This window comes from Drosophila ananassae, chromosome 2R (assembly GCF_017639315.1).
Source record: "Drosophila ananassae strain 14024-0371.13 chromosome 2R, ASM1763931v2, whole genome shotgun sequence".
NCBI lineage: Eukaryota > Metazoa > Arthropoda > Insecta > Diptera > Drosophilidae > Drosophila > Drosophila ananassae.
The window spans coordinates 20,971,489-20,988,491 of NC_057928.1; the positions used below are offsets into that span (position 1 = coordinate 20,971,489).

The 17,003-nt window shown below is 42.5% G+C and overlaps 1 protein-coding gene across 2 annotated transcripts in view; it reads left to right on the top strand.

The window, feature by feature from the left end:
* The window catches only part of LOC6507137 (putative dipeptidase CPC735_014430), an 82,764-nt gene that overhangs the window by 63,451 nt on the left and 2,310 nt on the right, over positions 1-17,003 (top strand). Inside the window, exons 1-2 of one of the 2 annotated variants that reach the window (XM_032454541.2) lie at positions 6,369-7,613; positions 15,152-15,786. In XM_032454541.2, coding sequence (XP_032310432.1) covers positions 6,732-7,613; positions 15,152-15,786 — 1,517 coding nt within the window. In that variant the 5' untranslated portion in view covers positions 6,369-6,731. Of the gene's footprint in view, positions 1-6,368; positions 7,614-15,151; positions 15,787-17,003 lie in introns of those variants that run through there. The other variant, XM_001956570.4, reaches the window with a different exon arrangement.

The window sequence follows — 17,003 nt, forward strand, 5'->3', positions numbered from 1 at the left end:
TGGTACAACAAATCTGATACTTCTAAATTTGGCCAAAATCCAAACTTTTGAATCACTTTACAATGTATATCTTTACTATTCTTTAACAGATCAGAAAATGGAATACCATTTATGAATCAGAAGTCTAATCCGCTTCGATCTGCACCAAAAGATCTAAAAATTAATCAAAATAAAATTTGACCTATTTTTGGCCAAAATCATGATGTTACCCCTTTGAAAATTTTCGAAAAATGGGTCAAAAATTTTATTGCCAGGTTTTGATTGAAAATGATGCTGCTCGAAGTTTTAAGATCGGGAAGGTATAACATTTAAGAATCTGTTGAGAATTAGCCGAGTTATGCATATTTTCCATTACGAAAATTCAAAAATTGGTGCAATGTTTTTGATACTTTTAAATTTGGCCAAAATATACAATTTATAATTGCTTTTTATTGTATATCTTAACTATTTTTCAACCGATCTGTAAACGGAATACCATTTATGAATTAGGGATCTAATCTGCTTTAAACTGCATCAAAAGTTTTAAAAAATCGAAGGACAAAAATTTGGCCCGATTTTTGGCCAAAATCATGATGTTACCCCTTTGAAAAATAACAAAAATGGGTCAAAAATGTTGTTGCCAGTTTTAAATGCCGAGGGAGATTAGACTTCTGGGGAATAGGAATAATATTAATATAGACATATTATATATTAGTTGATGGAACACATAGTACATTCTAATAAAAACTCATCTAAAATTACGAAAAGTGTTTCCACCTTTTTGCCGCTTACCAGTTGCCATTGAAATGTTTTTTTGATTAGAACCAGGACCCAGACCCTGTAATAAATCATTCCGGCTGCCCGAGAATCTCTTTAAGAGACATACACTTTTATTGGGTGTCGACGCGAGCTCAACCTGACACCATGTCCTCGGGACGTGGGATGATGGAAGGACGATGATGACCCCCGCCCGAGTCGAGCTGGCCCCGGTGACTTGTCAAATGCAGGGGACTGCGAAAGAGCAGATACCCATTCTTCCGGGCTGAATGGCATCGAGGGCCCGAAAGACACTCGAGTCGTAAGCCCTCGACGAGGAATTGTGTCAAGCATACAAAAATAAATAAAAGCACAGGCACAGGCCTGACACCAAAAAAAAAAAAAGAGAAAAGTTAAAAAAATATATAAAGAAAGGGAAATCAAGTGACAAAATTGATGTCAAGATGAGCGAGTGTCGGGCGTAGAGCCAGGAGCTTCACATCCAGATCCGGTCCAGACTTCACGGCCAGTGGCAGTTGACGCGAGGACATCGGACCCAGGACACCCACTCACACACACACACATGCCAACTAATCCAATTTAAATCTCTTAACATGATTTGCCGCTTTCTTTTCATTTTGTTGGATTTTATGCCATTATCCCTTTTGGTCTCCGTGTGTCCTTTTGGCTACCAGAAACGCCAAGCACAACTTGAAGTGCACGGAAGGAAAAAGTTTACAATCTTTGAAATTTTTGTTTAAATATACTATTTTTTTTAGAAAAATAACTAACAAACTAATAGTTTTCTAGATTTATTGTTTTAGTTTTAGTCTATACATTTTAATCCTTTTTTGTTTTAGTTTCTCTTAGTAGAACCTATTTATTTAGCCCACTGGCAAGTTGACTTCCTGTCTTTACTGTTATCTCCCCCAAGGAGGACGCGCCTGCAAGGACACTAAGGACTGCGGCCAAAGGGTTTATTTATTTGGTTTAGCGGCTGCCTCGGTTTTCTCAGTCGCTCTATCCTCATTTTGTGATTTAATTTAAAAGCCCTCCCACTGCCATCACCGCCCCCAAAAAAGTCCTTCCTCAAGGAGTACTCGGGTATGGGAAGGAGGGCAGGGCTTTTCGGCACGTGGCCAGCTGACTCGGTTGGGGTCCTTGATGAGTTGTATGTGGCTTAAGTATCCCGAATGAGACTACGTGTTGATGACCAAGTTTGCAAGTCACTGAGACATCGCCGAACAAAATTCCACGATTAAGAGCATGACGGCTAGAATAAAGTTGCAAAGATTAAGCTGGTAACTGGGAAGTAAATAATTATTTAACTAAATGGCAGTTAATAATAAAGGATTGAATTAGGAAGGCTTTAACTTTGAGGTTTAGTGTCTCAAAGTTTTTTTACATTATTAATAAAATGGGAAGGAAATGAATATCATAAGCATGTCCTTATAATAAAATAGTTTTAAACACAACAACTTTTATAAGATATACTTCAGTATCCTTTTTTTATCCTTAACTTAAATTTTCTTCCTTGATAGCCAAGTGTTGAAAGACCACTTAGGCGCCAATAAAGACTTTTCAAACAAACGCTTCCATTGGAAAATCACAAGGATTTCCTGTCAGCAATTTGATTCACACCCATTAGCAGGATGTAGTGCTATGATCGATATCTGTTATATGTATATAGCCCATTCTGGTAGTGGAGTTCAGGTAGGGCTGCCCACGTTCAGTTAATTGGCACTCAGAGCCTTCAAACAGAAATGCCAATGATGTTTGTCTACGAAATTACCCCGCCGGAAAGGGCGAGTGTGTCGTTATGTTGTGCAATCCATGAATGGGTGTGTATATGAGAGGGAGGACACCATCCTCAGACTGTGGACCATGGTCCTGAGTCTGTCTGACCCATCCGGCCGTAACCTATGCCCCAGTAATGCTTTTCCACGTGTGTGTGTGGATCCTTACAGGACGGAAAATGAGTACAAGGGGTGGCCACATGCCCGGCAGTTATAATTCCATTTGCGATCATAAAAATGTATTACGTTGGTAAGCTGCTCATAACAGGCTTCTTAATTAAGGCGCTATTCACGAGCAGGACTCGAGTGCCAGACTCGCCCATTGTTTCGCCAAGTGTAGTGCATACAAACCGAAAGCCAGACCGTTTCACATACAAATGGCATAACTGCCGCACAAACACGTGGCATATGTTGCTGCTGGATGGGGCAGTCTCCTACCAAGCGCCTCGGCGACCGAGAAGTTGCGTCAACTTAATTAGCCATAAATTAGCCAGGATTCACGCGTTTTTAACGACTTGTTTGTTTGGCGGGGAGTGGAGCGAGAAGTGGAGAACGATGACTCTGCCCCATCATGATGGGACCATCACTAAGTCCATCTGTCAGCCAACTTGAACGAGTTAATTTATTTATCTTGCCACAGCAGCAGGAGCCGCCAGACCCCAAGCCCCTAACCTAATGCCACTTGATTTATCTAACAGAGTTGCTCAAAACTTTTGTCCTGCCACGCCCCCCATACTGTCGATGTCTTATTGCGGGCAGCATTGATAAATATGGGTGTAAACAAGCTGCTGTTCTGCTTCGGAGCAAAAAGATAAGCTAGGGTCTCAAAGTATTAACTTGCTTCTGTAAATGGAGTAAAAATGCAGTCATTATTGCAGAGATGGCGGAGCTCTAAAGGGGGTTATTCCGTATAGAAGGAAACAAGCTAGCTCTTGAAATTCTCGGAAAATCAAATTAGCTGTGGAATAATATTCAGCAGACCCTTTTTTACGAATCACCAAGTTCCAATTAAAATCAGAGCACAGCTCAAAGACAAACCCTTTTTTTTTAGAGAGATCTAGCCTGAAGAATATAAAAATATGTAGATACATATGGTGTATATGTGGCATACTCTACTGACTCGTTTCCGTTTCGCTTGGCATCGGTCAACGAGCTTCCTGGTGGGCCGGGATATTTCACAGATGTTTGGGTAGTAAATCAACCGCATAATGGAGCCATACAAAGACCATCATCCAGCAAACAATATCCAGCTGGGCACTTTCGGGCCTCCGCTGGGACGAGCAAGCTAGTCGATGATTAAAAACTCTTAATTGACGGGGATCTGGATCAGGATCTGGATGTGAATGTGGATGTTGGATGTCGATATAGGGTATGTGGCTGTGGAAAATTGAATGAACATTAAAGTGCCCGTCCAAAAGGGGATCATGAATCATGGTTGGGCAACTTTGTGCGAGCTTTTCAATCTGGTTCGCATATTTAAGCTTAATACCTACAATCCCTGGGCCAACTTTTATGCCGTCGGGCTACAGAATCGCACTAAAATCGCAACAGCGCCGCAAACAACAATCCCAGAAACAGAAACTGAAAACCAACAACAATCGAAACGAGACCAACAAATTTTAACGAGCGCCACAAAACCCCAGCGCTCTGCTTTTTTAAGCCGCTTTCATTTACTTCCCCCCACTGACATCCCACTCGACTCCACAGCATACTCCACTCCACACTCCACTCCACTCCAATGGCTGTGTAATTACAAAAAAGCCGCGGGCTAAAGTTGGGAGCAGAACTTGACAAATGGCATGACGTGGAACGGTGGAGTGGTGGAGTGGTGGAGCGGTGGAGTGGTGGAGCGGTGGGAACGGCCCGGTTAACCAGGATAATAGGATGAAACAAATGTAAATGAGTCCGGGCGGTTGCAGTGGGTAATGTGATAAAGAAACAGAATACAAAAATATACACATCAAAATAAAAAGTAGAGTACAAATCGCAACATACAGAAAAACGTTGACTCGAAAATCTGTTAAGGACATCTCCAACTGTGTGTTTTTGTTTGCAAAATGGAGCAGCACCGCAGGTGCCGGCGGATTTCTATCCTTGCAAAAAAATATCCTGGCAGTACAGGACTCACGACACTTGCCAGAGAGCCTGGCGGAGCAACTACCAGCCGTAGTGAAAAGTTTTCCATGTCGGAATGACAAATATTTTAAGCTCTATCTAGATTCTTCCTGAATTCACTTATTTGCCAAACAAATTTAGAGGCTCTGTACGTCACAAGTGTCAAGATACAACGATTTTTTTATTTCATTGGTCCTATATTGGTTCAAAACAAAGCTCTGATATCAAAGCCGTGTAAATTAATATCGTTTTGTCATTTTTTCTGGCGCCAATATATTCGTGTTTCCTTGACAATTATTCGAGAATAATGTTTTATGGGAAAATGCGAAAAAAAGGAAAATTCTATCTAGATAACATGACAGTTTATGGTTGGATAATACAAAAAACAAGTTCAACAAATGTTTCAATAATTTAAAATACTAGATATGGTAGGTATTTTATTGTATTGAAAATAACAGCACTATAAACTGAAACTGGGCAAAAATAAAATATAACGTATACGCCATGTAACCAAATTAATATCATGCAGTCTGATTGTTGATTGTTTTAATTATATTATTGTGTTTATTTGTCCTTCAAGCTTAATGCCAGATAAAGTTATTTCTACTGTTGCTCTAGTCCACACTGCGCATACGTTATTTTTATAAATACAAATATTCAAGCGAAAAATATTACGCATACGCACTGTGTGCTATTTTTGTGAGAAGCTCGTCTTCACAAATTTTTATTTAAGAAACTGAATTAAACGAAAATAATCTCCCCCAAGACTTCCATGATTTTTGTTAAAACCTTTGATCAACTTTTAAATAATTTCCCACGGCTTGTGAATTTTTCCAAGTGCTCTGATGAAAACAATACTTGAATTCCCCAATGAGTTATGCCAACGGTGGATTTTTTGTGTGCTCAGCATTCGCAGTCAATATTTTGCCGGGCAGGCCATATCAGAAAAGCATTTGCAGGCCATGTTCGTGCAATCAGCGCCCATTCAGCCAGGTCATTCCCTCTGGAGCCGGGTGGCAGTGCCAACAACTCATCCAAAATCATTTTCTGTGTGGCGTTCCGGAGCCGGACTCTCTGGCCCAACAGTTGGTTGCACATCTGCGCATTGCAGTGGCAATGGCAGCGGCAGGGAATGCAGCTGAACCGACTACGTCCTCCCCTTCTATTTGAGCCTCCTCTAGTGGGAGTACCCGTGCCACATCCCCATCGAAAAGCGGCAATTAAAATCTTGTATTCGAGTTGCGGGAGCAGCTGGAAAGTATTTTAATTTCCCACGGCGTAGAAAAATCAACATGGCTTCAAAACAGACGGTGCGAGCAATCAACTTTGCTAAGACTACACTGGGGATACATAATATTATATCAAAGTATATAGTATTATATCTTTAAGCTTTATTTGTAAGATAAGTTACTTAAAGAACCTCTTTATTTTAGGACTCTGATATATGGTTTACCTCAAGGACTCCCTTATTAAAACAATTTCCATTCAACTATCATTCCAACTTCAAAGAATAGTTTCTATCTCTTAAAATTCCGAAAGTATTTACCCATTTACATATAAATTAATATAAGATGCTTATTTCTCTGTGCACGAAACGGAATCAAAACAAAAAGCGTCAAGTGGGGGATATGTGGAGGGACTGTCTCCGGCGAAGAGCAGAGATATCTGTCCGGCTGGTATGATCCGGCGCATGCTCCGCCACTGCACAGACTCCGGCGAATTGGCGGCGCAAAAATCTCCAGAGATTGTATGGCTGTCTCAGTTGCTGCAGGACCTTCGCGGACTAAAGTTGCCAAAGGACGAAAAGCGCACGAGTGTGCCGCGAAATGTGAGCAAAACGCCAAGGGAACGCGCGCGAAATCCGCCCACCCACTACGCCTCACCTCACCCTCAACCCGGCAGGACAACAAAATAAAAAACAAACGCGTGTGTATTGGTGTTGTGTGGTGGTTTCTGTATATGTGTGTGCATGTGAAGGTGTCTGGAAACGTACACAACAAGAAAAAGGAGTGGGTTTCACGGAAAGAATTGTTTTGCGGTTGAAAGCCAATCGAAAGTGAAGTGACCACGCCCTGTCTGCTCGAGATGGAGCACCTACGCCCACTTAGTTACGAGGAGATGGTCCAAATGGAGATGCTGCAGGCGGCAGCGGCCGGAGGCGCCGCAGGAGCAACACCAGCTCCTGCCACCATGATGCCCATAATGGTGATACCGACAGCTCTGCTGCCAGCCGGCGTTCCCTCGGCACCGGAGGGGGCGGTGGGAGGAGCCGGAGTTAGTGTTGGAGTGCCAGGAATGGCGGTGGAGCACTATTATCAGCTGCAGCCCACGCATCATCTTCTGGCAGCGACAGCGGCACCGGGTCCGGGTCCGGGAGAATCCCTTCCACCAACAACAACAGCAACTGGCGGCGAATTGGCGCTCCTGAAAGGCGGCGAACAGATTCCACACACCATCCAGCTGCCCCAACAGCATCCACAGGCAATGAACATCCTGTGCACAGGCACGCTTGGTCGCCAGCCGGCACAGATGCCCGGACCCAATCCCGCCATGGCGGCCACCTTGCCCCGTGGCTTCCAGCCGGCGGCCTTTGTGTCCGAGGTGGAGTCCGACTTCGAGGGCAGCGAGTGCGGAGCCGGCGGCATGACCACCACTTGCATGCCGCACTTCCGGTTCGGCGGCTGCGGCATCCAGTCCCTGCAACAACACCAGGCGCATCAGGATGCCGTGGTGGGCTGCGGCTCCCTGGCCTATATGATGGGATCCGGCACCCTGGGACGGGGAAGGCGACTGGCCGGCGGCCAGGGTAAGCCTAAGAGGGTGTCCTTCAAGGGTGACAACCTGCCGCCACCGTCGCCGCCCCCGCCACCCGCCGTGGAGCTGGACGAGAACGGTATGCCCTTGCCGCCGGGGAGCGAGGCTGGAAGCTGCTCTTACATGCACTTTGATAACTACATGGATTACCAGGTGGGTGGGGATTATAATGAACTATTATATGGAAATTATGTGGGGGATTATAAAGAATATAGTATGAATTAAAAAAAGTAATGAGTGGAATGGAAAATAAGAAATAATCCTTCTTGAAAAGGGAGTACTTCTAGAGATTTATTTTATTCATTTATTCTTGTTTATTTACTATCTTTAGTAGATATTCTATTGTATAATTAAATACATTTCTTTAGCTAGTCCTATCCATAAAAAAAGTGATATACCAGTGAAGATAACTTCGAATAAAAAACACTAAAATGTGACAATGTCGGCCTAGTCTTAGAATTCCATAAAAAAGGAAAGTAATCTTGGCATTCAATGGATCCAAAGGTGGGTGGAGCTTCGATAAGGATGAGCCTGCTCCTGGTTTCCTCTAATTGGCATTCATGGCCTTCATCCCAAAGACCGGGCTGAGATGGGGAAGCATTTACGATTATTGCCGGCTCTTTGTGTTCGTGCCGCGATTTCGGTGACGACACCGGCTGTAGCAATAACAGCACTGAGAACAATACTTTTACATTAAAAATTCTTCAAGTAATTGTTTCTCAGATACACTGGCCAATTTATGTATTTTTCTCTGTGCAGGGAATGCCTTAACAGAATCGAACGACCTGGTCCTGAAGATGTGCCACATTTATTTTGTCCTGATAGGGATCCGTTATGCAGATTCCGCCATAAAGGAGCTCGTATACTTTTATGTGGCACATATCCGCAATATCCGTATCCTTTCATTAAACGATGTTCCCTGAAGATGATTTGATTTAGCTCCCTGGCTGTGTCTTAGGAGTTGCCTCTAAAATTCTATTTTTCTAAATTGTTTTCTAATCGTTGGAGAGAAATTTAAAGTTAAACAAAATTAAATAACTTTAAGCATCAGAGACCGAATCTCCTTTTTTCCCCGTATACGATTGACAAGTGCACTGACTCTGGTTTAGACGGATGAGCTCCCCACATCCTGAAATATGCAAATTGGCCATGTCAGATGTGGCATTTGAATTTGAGGTGTGGAGTCGGAAAGTTGGGTAAACTGAAGTGAGCATAACCCACTGGAAGCTGTTGAAATTTTAATTATTTGCGGCAACATTGATTTCAACAAAATGGCATCTGATGGCATAAAAAAAATGATTTTAAATAATCCATCGGTTGACCGCAAATTACAAAACATCAGAAACTCTTCGGAATCCTCGAAATATTCTTTTGTTACTATTCGTTTGTGCATGGAATCTTGTAAATGTCACAAGTTAAAGAACTAACCATGATAAATATATGTGATTTTATTTACATTTGCGAGGGACACACATCCTGTGACCAAATTGGACAAACGATTATTTGCCTGTAACTCAATTTGTTTGGACCAAATCCAGGGCAAGATTTCCATCGGACTGCTCTTTAGCAGACCCCCCGCACAATAAGCCCCAGAAAAAGGGGGAAAGTAATATATATAGAGAGGGTCTGGTTTTTGGTGGCAGAAGGGTGTGCATGGACAAGGTCCTGGAAAAGAGACCGGGGCAATTGTCCTTTGAAGCCATTAGTCACTGCAAACGCTGTCATCTTTGGCCGCTGGCGCCATTTGTTCACATTTGAATAATAAATTAAATGTTGCAACTGCCGGGCTGTTGCAATTGTAAATTCAGTTTTTAGTTTCCAGTTTTCAGTTTCAGTTGCCTTTCAGCAATCCTGCCACTGCTTCTGGTTCTTGTTCTTTGCCACGGCTCTTGCTTTTTTTATTCGTTCCGCCAAAGCCATAAAAATCGCTATTATTTTCCAACTCCCTTTGCTGCAACTTCATTTCGCGCTTTGTTGCCTTGTCCACTGGCAGGATTTGCTGAGTGCGTATCCTCCTGCGCTCCTTATCCTTATCCGTGTCGGTTTCTCCGCTTCAGTGCTCCACCTCCCGTCATAGTGCCCTGCAGTTTACCAATAGTTTGCCAAATTCCAAAATACTCCGCCCTATTTTCCATCGACACCCCAAAAAAGACGTCGAGTCCGCACTTTCAAACTTTTCACATCGCCCAGCGTTTTCTGGTGTTTCGTGTGCAAATAGTTTCTGACCGAAAGTGCCATTCAGGACTCTCTCCTTTTTTCTCTAGAAGCTTCTCCGAGTGAGTTCTGATTGATGGTTTCGGAGCTGCGTGTCAAGTTCGAAGCGACCAGACACTCCAAATCCATTGTGCAGCATGCCAGGCTTTCGGTTTCTGTTCTCAATTGTGTTGAGGTCTGTCAGGACTCAGCGCTCAGGAGCCAGGAATTTGGTGTGAAAATGATGAAACGCTTTGTTAGGAGCTTCTACGTGACCTCAAACTATAATGCCATTGTTGGACACTGAAAAAAATAAGGAAATTTTGTACATAACTGAGAAAATGTCCTAAAAACTATACTGTTTTAATATACATCTTGCTTATTAACATTAATATTATTATTATTTTTTTAATAATCCCTTAAGCTTAGCCCTTTTTCCTGTGTACTAACAGATTGAAATCACAATATGGCCATACAACGTTGATTAGATTGTCCTTGACAAAGGACGAGCTACTCCATTGAAACGTGTGGCCCGACTGAATGATGGGACACATCAATCTGGTGCCGATAATGCATTCATTCAGCCACAAGACATTACAATTAAGAAACTGGTCAGCCGCTTAACGCAATCTATTCCAAATTAGATTCGAGGTCCTTCAGACAAAGCCAATCAACTTTAAATTGTTTAATGAACACTTAGAGCGCTACGCTGCTTTTCCAGCAAGAACAAACAGCCAGGCACCAGGACCCCGAGGGTCGAGGCTTTAAAAAAATGGGCTGAAAAGTGGGCGGCCAGAGTGCAGACAGTTGCCGGTCATCGCCCACATAAGTCGCAATGGAAAGGCAAAATAAACAAACAAAATGCGAAACACTAACACAGCCATTGTGGCTAACGCCGAGGGCCAAAAGTCTGTCATTCGAAAGACCAATCGGCAGGGCTTGCACTGAGAGAAATTTCTTACTTAAACTTATAAGCTGTAAAGATTAAATTCCTTACTCTTAGAAAATCGACAAAATGTTACATCAAGTTAAATTATATTAATTTGGTTTATTAAAAAAGTTTTTTTTTCGTTTAGAACCCTAGTTTAGAACCTTAATCCCATGTTGCAACATTTGAATGTTTTGCTCGAAAGGCAGAAATTACGTGGCAGCCACAAGGCAATTTGTGGGTTTGCCGGACAAGGGGCAGGAAGGTCCCTGGGGCGAAGAGGATGTGCCAACGAAAACTGATGTCCATCAGCGTGAAATGGCCAAATGACATTTGAAAAACTAAAAACAGCAACAGTAGTTGTGGCAGCATCTGGTCAACGACCACAGTCGACAAAACTCCGGACAGTCCGGACTAAGGACTATTCTTCCGGGTTGCCTGCTGTGCCCACTCCGGGACTTTGGTTTCCGGACACCAGCTGCTGCTCCATCACCGACCGTACCATGGAGGAAAGTTGATAAACTTGACCGCAAAATTTTTTGTACATTAGTTTCCCTTCATGACCGTATCAATCATAATCAACACTGGGAGCCACTCGATAAATTGATATGGCCAAGTTTATTGCATTGTCTGTGAAAGTTATTATGCCAGAGATCTGAAAACATTCCAACGGGACACGACAAGGACATGAGAACAGAAGAGTCATTAAGATAAATTGACCTTTTTTATAAAAGTTTGTAGATTGAAGACTGGGTTGAGCGGAAAAGCAGATTAAATTACGAAAGCTACTGGAAACTATTTCTGAAAATAGATTATAAACAATATTTACTTGCAATTACCAAACCTCTGCTAACACTTTACCATCATTTATGTTATTATCCTGTAAAACCGGTTGTAAATCAAAATATTTTACCCGAAAACAAAATTTTGAGGAAGTGAATACTCGTTTTTGGCAATCGCACCTAACACCGAGTCCTCCATTGGCGGTGTTGCTGTGGCGGAATATTTATGGAATGGATTTGCTTTGTTTCCCCACGAGTGCCGCCGCGTAGAACATGATATATGTATGCATGTGGCGGGATGAGATATGGCATGACAAATACTTTTCAGCATACAGCAAAGAGCATATCCGCCCAGTGACCACGCCCACATTCAGCCCTCTGGCTGTTGCACATGCGGCACAGATTTTAGTTGTTTTTAGTTTCGGACTAAATTCTTCTCCAAGCAACACTCAAGAAAATGAGAAGGTTCAACAAAATAAACATATGCAAAGTCTTAAAAAAAAACTATTAAAAATTATAAGGATCAATATAAATCCTTAAAACACCTCTTTGCTAATTAAACTTTGAATTATTTCTAGAATCTGTAATCCCCAATAATATAATATATCTATAAAATATGGTTACTTAGTCTGTGGTTCTAGAAACAGGATTAAGAATTTTGTACTTTATGATGAATATATAATTTTTCCCGCTATATAAATAATTCATATCTTTATACATATTCTGGTAACCAGAATTCAAGTTTCTTCTGTGTAGAAACGAATCTAAAACCAGAGTGTTGCTCAAAAAAAGAAAGGGTTCTACTAAAAACGGCAGCTGCAAAAGGGAAAATAATGGCGGAAACTATAAAGCATTCCGTAACAGTTTTTTTTTCTTCCTGCTCCCGTTTCTATTTTTTGCCATTGCTGTTTTCATTGTTATTGTCCTTGTTGACGTTGGTCCTGTTGCCGCCCAGCCTTTCGCCTTTTGTGCGAACTGAATGACTCTGATGTTGCTGCTACAGCTCCTGCTGTTGCAACTGCTGATGTTGCTGCTTCTGACGCGCTGCAGGTTGCTGATGTTTTTGACGAGGAGTGGAGGGGATGAGAATCTCTAGCCTTTGTTGTTGCTGCATCGTCTGCTCATTTTTATTTAAAACTCGATTGGACGAATTTCTGGCCCCGGGTCGGGGATCAGGGAACAGGGAACTGCCAACAACAATGAAGCCAATTTGTGCAAAGTCCGCCAGACGCACAAGCGCCATCATCATCCGTTTCTCCAGCAGGGGTCTTCAATTTCAAACTCATCATTATGGCCGGGAATAAAGTGCTAAGTGCGATATATAATATACTCTTTTTTATGTCATTACTGAGAATTTATTTTGGAATAAGTTGTTAGATAAGAGACTAAAAATCGGTAAATAAAAGGCCTACAGAATCTATATAAAGTCCCCTCAAAAAACAGTAAATTAGTTGCCCCATGAACAAAAAACTAATTTCCCTCATAAGTGTGGGTTTTCATGTCAGTGCTGGGCATGACCCGGTCTAAACTAATTATAAACTTGGCATAAACTAAAGCAAACCTGTGGGACTGGGACCGCAGGCCATGAATTTTTCGGCCGACTCTGTCGCCTGCCAAAATGCGAGCAAAGTCTGTGGAAAATGTGGCCAAATCTGTTGCCCGGATTACAGGATCGCAGGGCGGCACGATAGCATGGCACCCTCCCGCACGATGGCGACGATGATGTGACCTCCGTTGGCAAACAAACTTTTCGCGCCCGGCCACGCCCCTGGACCTGGCCGGAAAAAGTGCAGTTCACTACAATGAAGCGCCTTTTAAGCAGCAAACGGTGGCTTCAAAACTTTTTTTTAGCGAATTTTATTCGCTCGCCGAAAATGTAGGGAAAAATTATAGGAGATGCAGTGCAATGCGGGGGTGCCACAGCGTTATAGCGGAAGCACGTAAAATATTTGCATTTTTATTAAAAATTGAATAAATTGAGATGAATATTTCTTTTGCTGGGCAAAAGGAAAAAGTTCCAACATTTCAGTCATCTTGTTGTCGTTTTATTACATTCGCGGAGAGAAGAAAAGTTTTTCAGCTTTTTATGAAAGTTAATGTTGATGCTGCCGGCCTGCTGGATGATTTTGGAAATTCATAATTAAAAATAGTTGGAAATGTAGCTAAAGAAGCCCACACTGCGTTGCTTTGTGGCTTTATTTTATTTTTTTATAATTTAATTAATGCCGTGGACGGCGCTCGGCAAAGAATAAAACAAAAAAAAATACAACCAAAAAAAGACGGAAACTGAGCTGCTCTTTTCATCATGCTCGTTGCTCATACGCCATGTTGTACCGATTTTCCAGCTAATTAGCCACGACAGAGCTCCGAGAGACAAAAGGAAAGCCCCATCTGCGCAAATTTAAACTCAAAAAAGTACAGTATTAAATTGGCAGACAAAAAGCCTTATTGAAAAGATTTCTGCTGATTTTTTAAACTATTCAATTAAATGCAACAAAATTATATCAGTTTTTTATGGTCCTATTTTGAAAAGAATTATTTTTTTTTTACGTCAAAGCCAAATAAGCATTGGTGTTAAAATATGAATAATTCATTTAGCACAAAATGGCCTGATGAACTTTTTTTTCGCCTGCCAGTAACATCAATTTTTAATAATCTATTGAACTCAATACGAAATTCATTAAAAAAGGCTTTTAAACGGAAGGCTCATGCTTGCATTTTTATCGAAAGTTTTTTTCGATAAAACAAAGAGTTGTCAGCGAGGGATTTTAATTGATTTTAGCACAAAATATAATTAGATTTTATAAAGCATAAATTATATTGCTCTTGACTAAATCCGACAGGCATACACATATGTATATTTCATTTATTTTACAACCCCCTGGGGACAGAAGTAGCCCGCCCACCCCCCATCTTAGGGAAATGTTGCAAGTTTGTTTTCAATTTAATTTCATGGTATGCAACGTCTCCATCTCACAATTCCCAGACATGTGCTGAACAATGTGCGCATTTAGATTTGATTTGTACTTTGTACAGTTTGGCATAATTCCTCTGGCAGTCGCAATATAAACAAATCATTGCCCGCCCCTGGCATAACTTTATGTCGCAACTTTCGCACGACAAAGTTTCCTTTCCCATTTCTCCTGGCAATGTGTGGGCCGAGACACGCCCCCTCTGGACCCGAGGTTGGGGGTCGAAGAAGTTTTCTACTCGGACCCGGGGACACATGTGTTTCCCAGGTCCATGAATTATGACTAAGGCTTAATTATGTCAGGCCATGATTAGCCCCGGCAGCCATGATTTCAGAATTCCATCAGTTGTACAGGTTTTGGCCATAAAGGTAAGGGTGTGCTAAGGGGTACTGCTATTATATTGATTCTGATATGGTTATTCGGTTCATTAAAAACTTTGCCAACGAGTCGTGTTGATGTTTCATGCAAGTTATGAATATAGCAGAATGCGGAAAGTTTGTTTCTTCTGCTGCAGTTTTAATTAGGGCACAAAATCAACGAAGAAACTTTGACGCACTTTTAATGAAGCAACTTTTCGACGAACGGTTATATCTGTGTCCTTAAAGCCAACCCATGTCCTTCCACCCGACACCACCCAGCCATAAACCACCAACCGCCCACAGCACCATTGCCTACCCTTTGTTGAAGATGGTTTTCATCGTTTATGAAACCAGGATGGGAATGAATTTAAACCGCTTGAACCAAGAATATGTAGCTTAAGAAAATAATATTTTTTAGGAATTTGATTATTAATTTAAGCTTTTCTTTCACTTTCAGACAACCGGATTTGGAGGACTGCCCGATGTCACGGAGCACTCCAATATCCGACGTACTTTGTCCCGCCAGAACTCCATTTCCAACAGCGACTCCGGAGGCGAGATAGCCAGCATTCAAAAGTCAAAGGTCAACTTTGGGGGTGCCCTGTCGGGGGGTGTGGTCGTAGGCGGGGAGATAGTCGGCCTGGACGCCAAATCCCCCACCTCGCTCAGCTCCACGGCGGGTGCGGCGGCCACCGGAAAAGGCTCTGGCAAAGGCAAGGGCTCACGTAAAGCCACCGGCGCCGCGGATGGAGGACACAAGGGCAGAAGGGGCTCCTGGCTAGTAGCCCTCACCCTGGTCAGCGCCATCTGCCTGCTGGCGATAGCCGCCACACTCGCCTACCAGCACTTCCTGATGGCGCCCAGCCGCAACTCGCACGCCCAAAGACTGAGGATCGTCCGACGCATCCTGCGCGAGGTGCCGCTCGTCGACGGGCATAACAACTACGCCTGGAACGTACGCAAGTACGCCCACAGCAGCCTGGAGCTTCATCTCAGCCACGACCTGGACCACAAGTCATTGTGGGCGCGGCCGGCATGGGCGCAGACGGATATGGAGAGGCTGAGACAGGGACTAGTCAGTGTGCAAGTGTGGTATGTACCAAATAATAGTTTTTTTAGTATCTTATTTGTCCTTTAAAAATAATAATGTATTTTCCAAATAAGAAAATAAACCAATCCACCAATTTAATCAAATTGTCCAGCAATTTCCATAATTGGTTCTCGGCAATAGGATTTTAGTCCAATTATTTCGAAAAACAAGGCAATTACATTAAGTGAAAGCTTTCCATTATGATGATTGGGCAAAAGTGGCATGATTCAAATTCAATTGAGCCTATTGGATGCTTAACTGCAAATTGCAACGTTCAATGGGGCGTATACGCAATGGAAATGTGTTCCTCGGCCAAGTCATGAAAATTGAAAAGTAACATAAAACTGCAATCAGATGCGATGGCTACCCGGGTCACCGTTCCGATCTGACCCGTTGGAGTGCGCGCCAAAACATGGCCGACACGCCCACCAAAACACAGCTCTCTCCTTACCATCACCATCCAACTCTGAACTCTGTCCGGGGCGGCAATAAAAAGCTGCCAACAATTTGACTGCAAAATAAAATTTGGCAAGCGGCTGTAGGGACCCCTTCAGGGCAAGCAGCCAACCTGTCTGCTACTCCCTCTCCGGCGCATCTATACACTGAGGAAAATGGGTTTAAATCTGAAGTTTTTTTTTAATATTAAAAGTATCATTTTTGTTGGAACATTTTTAGTATTTTTTGGTTGACTTTTACTGTTAAAAAATATTTATTTATAAAATTATTGAACTAAAATTAAGTATTAGATTGTATTTATACTTTTCAGTGCAATTGCATCCAATCGTTTTGTATCTGACAGTCGGCAGACAACTGCAGTTTGGGAGAAATGCTGATGGGCAATCGACTTGACTTCATTTTGAAAAATAAATCTTCTCCTTCCGGGAAATCCCACTACGCCCCACCCCCAACAGCCGCCAGATGGCGCAAGCGTAACTTTTCGCCAATTTCGAATTTTATTTTCGGGGGTTTTTTGGGGAACTTTCGACAGAGTTTGGAGGTGGCAGCCGCCCAGCACAAACCAAAACCAGCAGGCTCCGTGGCTATCTGTCCTTAATATTCGTTGCCCTTTGCCCTTTCCCGCTTGCCACGTTTTCCCGTTTTGGCCGTATCATTGCAACTGGCAACTGAAACACAAAGTTCATCGTTGCTGCTAACTAACCACTTTGGCACTTTCAATTTGCATTTCACAATTAAATTGCAGTTGAGGGTTGTAACAAGG